At 32.8% G+C, this 9,209-nt stretch overlaps 1 protein-coding gene across 6 annotated transcripts; it reads right to left on the reverse strand.

Annotated features, from left to right (window-relative positions):
- Window positions 1-852: 852 nt before the first annotated feature.
- On the reverse strand, window positions 853-9,159 carry LOC140054021 (rab-like protein 3). Of its 6 annotated transcripts, none has more exons than XM_072098816.1 (9): window positions 9,052-9,159; window positions 7,648-7,739; window positions 7,407-7,524; window positions 6,587-6,701; window positions 5,704-5,851; window positions 5,362-5,433; window positions 4,836-4,886; window positions 2,084-2,122; window positions 853-1,438 (listed from the first exon to the last, which is right to left on the reverse strand). In XM_072098816.1, the coding sequence occupies exons 1-9, from the start codon at window positions 9,095-9,097 to the stop codon at window positions 1,376-1,378; spliced, it is 744 nt and encodes a 247-aa protein (XP_071954917.1). In that variant the 5' UTR covers window positions 9,098-9,159; the 3' UTR covers window positions 853-1,375. The 6 variants fall into 6 exon arrangements, 5 of the variants coding, with proteins under 5 accessions (XP_071954917.1, XP_071954918.1, XP_071954919.1 ...); XM_072098817.1 differs by having other exon boundaries at window positions 2,031-2,122; XM_072098820.1 differs by having other exon boundaries at window positions 1,353-1,438; window positions 4,828-4,886.
- Window positions 9,160-9,209: the final 50 nt, after the last annotated feature.

Below are 9,209 nucleotides of genomic sequence, written 5' to 3' on the forward strand. Positions count from 1 at the left end.
TTGCAGCAGAAACAGGCCCAAAAAGTTTTCGATCAAAACATATCTCATAATGCAATGTGCTTGTTTGGCGCACTCTGTATGCATAATCATAAAACTGCGATCTGTGTGAAAACACCTTCTCAACCGTGACGAGTTGTAAACAATCCTAATTAGCATCATGCATAATGCATACTCTTGGTTTGAAATCTTTGTTTACTTTCGCTCGCGACGATTTTCCAGACGAAATGTAATCAAACTAATTTACCTGTTAACTACGTAAAATTGTTGTTTTTGGCACGAATTTTCGACTTAAAGTGAATAACTTTAATATTACTTTGATATGGCTAATTTAAATTTAGAATATTTTGACTTTCATTTTTTTGTGTTTCAAGGGACTATACATCTTTAAGCTAATTTTTTAATAAAGATTTTGTTATATATAAAGCAAGAAAATATACGCCTATAATATAATATAACTAAACAAAAAACATCTATAAAAAAAACATCCCCGTCTGAAGTCGGAGATGCTACCTCATCGTGGTAGACTGGTGTTAACGTCATTGGTAAAAATATGGTATCAATGATGGCTAACAGCATCTCGCTAAATGGTAAAACGCGATTCTGTAGAGAAACGATGTGATTTCGCGGACTATTAGGGTTAGGCAATTAGTTAAAAAACAGTTCAATAGCCAGTTATGTCAAAAATTAAAGGGTATAAATTTGGCAATGTTTCTTGTTTCATTGTTATCATGATTATATGAATGCAAATAATAATTCGAAAGCAGATAAATTGGTTAATATTTCTTTTATTTATCTATAATATAAATATATACAGTTTATACAGCATTATAACATTTGTTAGTTATGTATCTGATAGTGGATTAGAATATAACTATTACAATACATGTGTAAATGCCATGGTAAACTAAAATCATGATACAAAAATAAAATAAACTAAATATGCCAGTCGAATCAATGATAAACAGGCAAAATAATAATTTTAAGATTAATTTAACCATACAAGAAAATGACAAAAACCTATTCTCAACTACTACCGTAAATTGAAGTGCGGACAGGCATCTACTAACATTAGGGTTAAGGTGAAATGGCAATATTTGTTTTATATTTCATAGGAACAACAGGTACTATTAACAGTGGCGTAATACAGAGGCCTGAGCACCCTGGTTTAGGAACCCTAAGTGGCCCTCCAACGCTGGACCCTAACACTTTTCGACATATTTTCTTTTTTCGTCTGTGCACTGCTCAGGGGCCCCTGGGTTTAGCCAGCGAGTGTGCCCAGCTGTACGCCACTGACTATTAACATCAACTCCCTGATAACACTGTGAACAGGGTTGTATTTATGGATACAGTAATTAATGTCTTGACCTTCGACACATCAATCCATATGAAAACTTTTCTGGCTGTTAAGTCTTCGTCTGTCTTGAGAATTAGCCCCAAACTGAAATACAAGCATGTTCCACATTTACTAAACAAAAACTAAACTTATTGTCTTAACATCAATGACCAAATTAGTGTTATGTTTCAGTGCTTAAATGGAGAGTGTTTTTATGGTATTCAAACAGTTTTGTTATTTTGTAATTTGTTAAAGATACTCTTTACAGTAATATTATTACCTCCTAATAATATTGTATGTGCATGTACTCATTGTGGTACAATATACTGTACCAATATAATAATTAAAAAAAGAAATGAAAAAATATTATTTGTTTGTTTAAGATATATATTTCTAAAAGAGAATTATATATTAGAAAGAAAGTGTGTTTTATGCCCTAATTAATTTATATTTTGAATGTTTAGGGGCTGAACTTGATTAGTTTTAACTATTCTTTAGCCATTCCCTTAATATATTATGTTTTATTTATGTTACAATTTTTATACTTTATATTTGTGGGTAAATAAAAGAAATAAAAAAAATATACATGATGTGTGCATGGGGGTGGTGGGAGTCAAAATATTCAGAATGGACTCACAAAGAGTCATGCTATATCAATTCACAGGCTCCCTCTACGGATTTCGCAACATGCACTTACATCAAAATATTTCAAGAAAAAATGTGCTACCATGCTTTGAAGTTGTGACCGACCTGTGAACTTTCTCGACTGACCTGTCTTCTCTCGATCACCTGAAATATGAATATACAACACTAGATAATTAAATATTTCACTAGCTTTGCATACAAAGGCTAGTCAACCCAACTTCCTAAAAGCCCAGTTGTCCAGTAGGTAATTTATTTGAAATTTGGGACAAAATGAACATGCCAAATAATGCTTATATAAATCAAGAAGTAACTCAGTCAGGTTAAAAAAATTGCGGTAAATTTGGAATATGAATTGGCCAGTATCTACAAAAGCTAGTCAACCCAACTTCCTAAAAGCCCAGTTGTCCAGTAGGTCATTGACTTGACATTTGGGACAAAATGACCATGACAAATAATGCTTATATAAATCAAAAAGTAACTCGGCCACGTTAGAAATTGCTGTAAATTTGCAATATGAAATAGCCAGTGTATTGAATGTTCAAAACAACATGATCTGCATGAAAAACAAACTGCAAAACGATGATATATTCAGTAAAAAGTAACAATGTGAAAATGAAACAAAGCATCCTCTGTGGCTGGCTCTAAGGCTCTGTCTACAATCAAACTTTATGTGACAAAGAATGTGATGTACCCACATATGGACATGATGATGTTATCACTACCATATTTGGGCATATTACTACTATATTTAGGCACATCATATTTTTTTGTCACATAAAGTTTGTAGATAGAGCTTTACAAAGAGAGCATAAATTGATTGTGAATACAAAAATGACTTATATTCAATTGCTGTCTTCTCAATATATAACATTAAGATTTTAACTGAATTAAACAAACCAGTGTGTAAAAACTCTTGGATTGTATTTAAGTCTATTGTTAAGGATCTGAACAAACTAACGCTCATATAATGTTAAAAGAGTTACCGGTACCTAATAAATTTATTAAACGTTGTTTTATATCTTTGTATATAATGTCTATAAGATGTATATAAATGGTATGTATATTGTCTGTGTACAATGTGAATAATAACAAACCATGAAAGCAGGAGGATAATATTGGAAACAATATGTGAAAAACTAAAATTTACAAAAATTACTGATATTTTTTTTTTGAGCAGAAAAAGATAAAGAAAAATGTAGAATATTAACGGAAAACAATATAATTAAAGAAAGAACATATGAAGACAGATATTACTGATTTATTTGTAATGTATTTAATTATGATATGAAAGAATAAAGGTGGTGGTTCACGCCACAAAAGAGAAAAAAAAAAAAGAGAGCATAAAAAAATATAAAAAAACCATGTCCAGGTCAAATCAGCATTTTTTTTAAATGTTATGAGAGGAGAGGCTAGTCACATTGAAGGCTATAAAGGTCTGTCTAGACTATCAAACTAGTTTGGCAAAAAAAGTGTGATGTACCCAAAAATGGTAGTGATATGCCCTCATATGGCCGTAAGATGACATCATCATGTCTATATATGGGCACATCACATTTTCACATTTAGTATAGACAGAGCTTTAGACAACATCAGGCAGCTTTTATCAAAATCAATTGTAATAAACTATGTTTTATAAGTTTACAATATAATGTAAATATGTATAAATAAATAACAGATTAATCATGAAAATTTTTAGTTTCATCTTGTTAAAAATCACACGGCATAACAAAATCACTTTTCAAAAGTTAAACAAAATATACAATATTAGTAAATTTGCTATAAAACACCTGGTAAAGTAATACAACAAAAGTGGAAGTCATTTAATTTTACTGTTTATTTTGCCGTTACTTGAACTTGAGGGCGCTTCTTTTAAAAGTCACATGACCATGCACATTCAATGAATGTAAAATTAAGGATGTTTGAAAAGAAATGTTATGATGGTTATCATAGTGGTGTCAAATAATTGATTAAAACACACAAAAATGGACATATCATTCAATTAATATCAAGTATAAATGATCAACATGTGCTCTATAAAGGCCAATTTATATAGACGAGCAGTAACGGTAATAAAAATATAAAATCTATGTTACTCCTTTACTGTATGACCACTTACACACACTGCAGAACAGATGGGCGGTTTCCGATCAGGATAGATACAGATTCGACGCGAGATAAGCTACATGGTTTTTTGGCTTAAAGTCACCGCTCGTCTGTGTAAATTGGCCTTAAAACAACTTGCATATTTGGGAAGGAATGAAATTATATTTTGGAAGAAAATACACCCCAACTACACACAAGGAAAAAGAAGCCCATAGCAACAGAGAATCAAATTCCAATTATGAATTTTATTTATGCATTATTTTCAGCAACGAAATCACGAGGACAGCCAACAAAACAAGTAAATCATATTATTTGCTCTCATTTTTATTTTAGATTTAGAGTAAAACTACTGTAGTTTTCAAAATGTAGAAACAAATTAATATTTTTTGTAGCCCTGCATTATAAAGCTCTGTCTACACTATCAAACTAGTTTGAATATCAAAAAAGTGTGACAGATATGGTAGTGAAATGCCCAAATATGGTAATGATATGCCCAAATATGGTAATGATATGACCAAATATGGTAGTGATATGACCAAATATGGTAATGATATGCCCAAATATGGTATAGTGATATGACTTCATCATGTCCATATATGCACATCACATAAAGTTTGATAGTGTAGACAGAGCTTTATGCAGATTAGTTTGGCAGTGAGAATCATAATATTCCTCCTGCGTCGATTCTCTAATAACGCGATGGGCTTGAAATCCATGCGAGTAAACTACAAGAATGTATTAATCACCTGCACACCTTTTGGGGCGAGTCTCTTGCTGGATATTGGTAAAAACGCCGGAAAATTACCTGAGAGTTTAGAAGCAAAATGACACATAGTATCTGATATAAGCATCATCTGCATCAATTAATTATGTACTTTAAAGAACCTAGTACATCTTTTGAGACGAGTAGGAGATTACCCCGGTGTATTAGTTCAGACAGCCACTGTTGTGGACAGACAGATGAGAGAACGCCTAAATTGGCTGGACTGACATGACGCTTAGGAAGAAGCATGTAGCTGAAAAGTGTAACATCGGATCGCCATGAGCAGTGATCCATGCGTTGGAATCAACGCTATACAAGAACTCGTATATAAAAAAATACCTGCAAGCACATTCATAGATAGATATTTTGTGTTTATCTATATATAAATTATATTACTCTTAACAATACCAATTTTAGCAACTTCCATAATAAAAACCTGCAAAATAAAATGGACACCGACAGAAATCAAGTTATTTCTCATCCTGTGTAAGTAATTAGTGTAGAATATGTCACTCACCTTATCAAAGAACCTTGTTAATTTTACAGAATTTGTAGAGCCTGGCGCTAGGTGTTTCGCACTTAAACAATCCTGCAATAAAAAGAATACAAATAATTATTATTATAAAGAAGAAGAATAAAAAAATAATATATAACATGTATATACAGTGGAACCCCATTTTTGGAAAAAAAAAATCTTGCTATGTATGGAATTAGGTTAAGATAAATTCTGATACTGTGGAAGAGAAAAGGATTTGAACCTGGGACCTTGCTAGTAGTAAGAAAGCATGAAAACCACCAAGCTACAGTGCCACAACAAAACAATGATCTCTTATCATTCAATTACAGTGTTTTTTCTTACTAAATTAAACTCATCCGCTCCACATTCTTCAGCTATAAGTGATGTATTTGAAAGAAATGCTTGTCGTTTGCTGTCAACTTGGTCTGCTTTTGTTCCGAGCACTAAGATAGGTACTTGGCAGCCTACAAACTGTTCAGGGTCATACTCTCTGTAAAACAAAGTCAGAATTGCTACTGCTTGTCACTTATTGCTTTTTAGGTTATATGCATTATCATGCTTCATGCTTCTTCCTTAAAATGTTCATATATTAAAGTTAAAAGTATATAGTTTCAGTCAGTTGTGTATGGCTCGATGGTCTGTACTCGTGTCTATGGCATTCAAGGTACCGAGATCGAGTCTTGTGTCTTTTTCGTTTATTATTCGTATTGTTTGTTCAATTTTATTTGTTAGTGTATAGATTATACATATGATTTATAATGAAATCTGAATCAAAAGTAAATTATGTCTTTATTATGAAACCAATGTGGTTTATGATATTAAAGGCAGAGGGATATATGATCGGATTGTGATACCGGCTATTGTATTTGCATTAGCAAGATCGTTTCATATATTATAAATAATTAAAGATTCTGAGAAAATCAATCAGTCAATATATCTTTTAAAAATCAATTATCAATAATCAATGCATATAACCTATAATTTGTCATAGTGACGAATTAAATCTAGTTTTATTCCCTTTGACACATAGCAAAAGGTTTGCCAAGAGTGAAGTCACTGTGGACGTGGAAATCTGTTTCACTGAACAAACATGCACAAGATTTTCTACACAAACTATTGAAACATGTCTTTAGGGATATTTGAGGAGCATTCTCAACCTTATTCAAACTTACACAAATATCCACAAGTAAAATATTTTATATTAAACCATAAATTAAACTCTTACGATGAAGACTTTGATCGTCCACCACCTCCATTCTCACGTGATAAAACTTCTCCTAGCCATTTTCTTAAATTAAGTAGTGATTTTCTGTTTGTTAAATCGTGAACTAAGATGATACCTATAAAAAAAAAAAAGGATGGTTTTAAAAATATAAATAATAAAGTATTGAACACATTTTACATTACAATTCATTAAGACGTAAACTTACCATTAACTTGGTTAACTTTAAACTTACCATTAACATGGTTACCTAAACCTACAATTAATTTGGTTACCTAAACTTACCATTAACTTTGTTAACCAGGGGTGGATTGCTATAAAACAGTCTTAACTGATGGTCTTAACTCCCCGATTAAAGCCAGCTTTATCAAATAGACGGTCTTACTAAAGCCACCCCTGTTAGACCGTTGCTATAAAACAGTCTTAGATAAGACCGCATAAAGTAACAAATTGAGGGCGTTAAACTTACAATTAACTTGGTTATCTAAACTTACCATTTATTAACTTGGTTACCTAAACTTACCATTAACTTGGTTACCTAAACTTACAATTAACTTGGTTACCTAAACTTACCATTAACTTGGTTACCTAAACTTACCATTAACTTGGTTACCTAAACTTACCATTAACTTGGTTACCTAAACTTACCATTAACTTGGTTACCTAAACTTACCATTAACTTGGTTACCTAAACTTACCATTAACTTGGTTACCTAAACCTACAATTAACTTGGTTACCTAAACTTACCATTAACTTGGTTACCTAAACTTACCATTAACTTGGTTACCTAAACTTACCATTAACTTGGTTACCTAAACTTACCATTAACTTGGTTATAAAATACATGTCTACTATTTGCATGATTAACAGATCCGCCAACATCCCACAATTCTATAAAATAACTCTTTTGTCTCGGTGTACCTTCTTTATATTCATGAATCTAAAAATGAAAAAAACATTTTCATCTTAATGGAAAGGTCTTATGAATAGAATAGCAGGCAAGTTTTTGTATATAATATACTGTGAACAAAATTTCATAAAAATAAAAACTGAAACTTCGAACCTTAACATCAACTGCAGCCCCAATGGTATATGATGGATTAGAACAGACTTGATTATGACATATAAGGTGTACTGCACATGATTTACCCACCCCTGCAAAGTAAAGCATAGTTTAGGATTTAAAATAAAAAGTCTGTTAAAAAGTATATGTCTATGGAGAAATGTATAACTGGACCAAATTTAATGGTTTCTTACTGTTACAAATTGAATTATGTTTAGGCCTCTACTAGGCTACCATATCTTGCTATTAATAATTACAAACAGACCTAAACAGCTGCCAGTACCATACGTCCCAACTACCCTAAATAAGCCTTAGACCTACCTTCCACCTGCCGACAATACAAGCTATTATTTTCAGGCTCAACTTGGTTCATACTAATCTATGCCCGGTAGGGTTTTACGATAAAAAATGTTATCAAATACATGCTAACATTATGCACTTGTCAATTGTATGATCCACTATATGAACTCCGTGCATCATATCTCACTATCTCATACCCCACTACAACAATAACTATTTGTAAATGACACATTTTAGAGTGAAAATTATAATTAACAATAAATAATTTTATTGTATTCATTTTTTTAACTTGTTTCTGGAAAAAAAATATATAATATACCACTGACACAAGGCCTAAAACATGTTTACACATGTACTTGATATCAATTGTGATACAGGGCCCTATTGGGCGTAGATTAGTATGACCGCCCAGCTCAGCCTTTCTATCTATCTAGGCCTACTGCGAGAGAGTACGACTTTTATGTGCCCGATTGTCTTATACATTTGGCCTGATCGTCTTAGGCGTTGTGCCCGAACGTCCACAAAGTTGGGCCCGATAGTCTTAACATTTTGGGCCCGGCCCGGCCCGGTATCCAAGTATATCGTTTGTAAATCTGTTCCATTATACTGTAGTTTATAATTGAGTTCTCGGCAAAACAAATAAATGAGTATAGAAATGTTTATTACATTTGTATCACAAACTCGTGGAAAGAACACCCGGCCTTAAATTTATTTATTTATTTTATAGTTATGGTGAACAATTATTATTCGCCGATTATTATTTCGTGTAGCCCTCCCCGATCTTCTGGCATATAAATGGGCCGATCGTCTAGGCTAGGCCTAATTATATTGGTCCGATCGTCTTAGGCGTTGAGCCCGAACGTCCACAAACAAAGTTGGGCCGAACGTCCGCACGCGTTTGTACGTACCCGATCGTCTTTGTTTTTGGCCCCGATCGTCTTTGTTTTTGGCCCCGATCGTCTGTCAATAATCTTACTGGTACGACTTCTATAATAGGCCACCTACTAGGCCTACTAGGCCCAGGCCTACAAACGAGGCTTAACCTAACCTAAATATCAATGTCTAGCTAACTTATAACCATAGAATATACCATCAGTCCATTACCCGAGTCTCCTACAACCACCACACGAACTTTCTCTAAAGTTGTCATTTACGAAAATAAACAAAATAAGACAAACGTTAGGACTCTATCTCTGAAGGACACACGTCCACAAAAATGTTAAAAAAAAATTGATTATCATCAAAATGGCAGTAGGTAAAAT

Source organism: Antedon mediterranea, chromosome 7, assembly GCF_964355755.1.
Source record: "Antedon mediterranea chromosome 7, ecAntMedi1.1, whole genome shotgun sequence".
NCBI lineage: Eukaryota > Metazoa > Echinodermata > Crinoidea > Comatulida > Antedonidae > Antedon > Antedon mediterranea.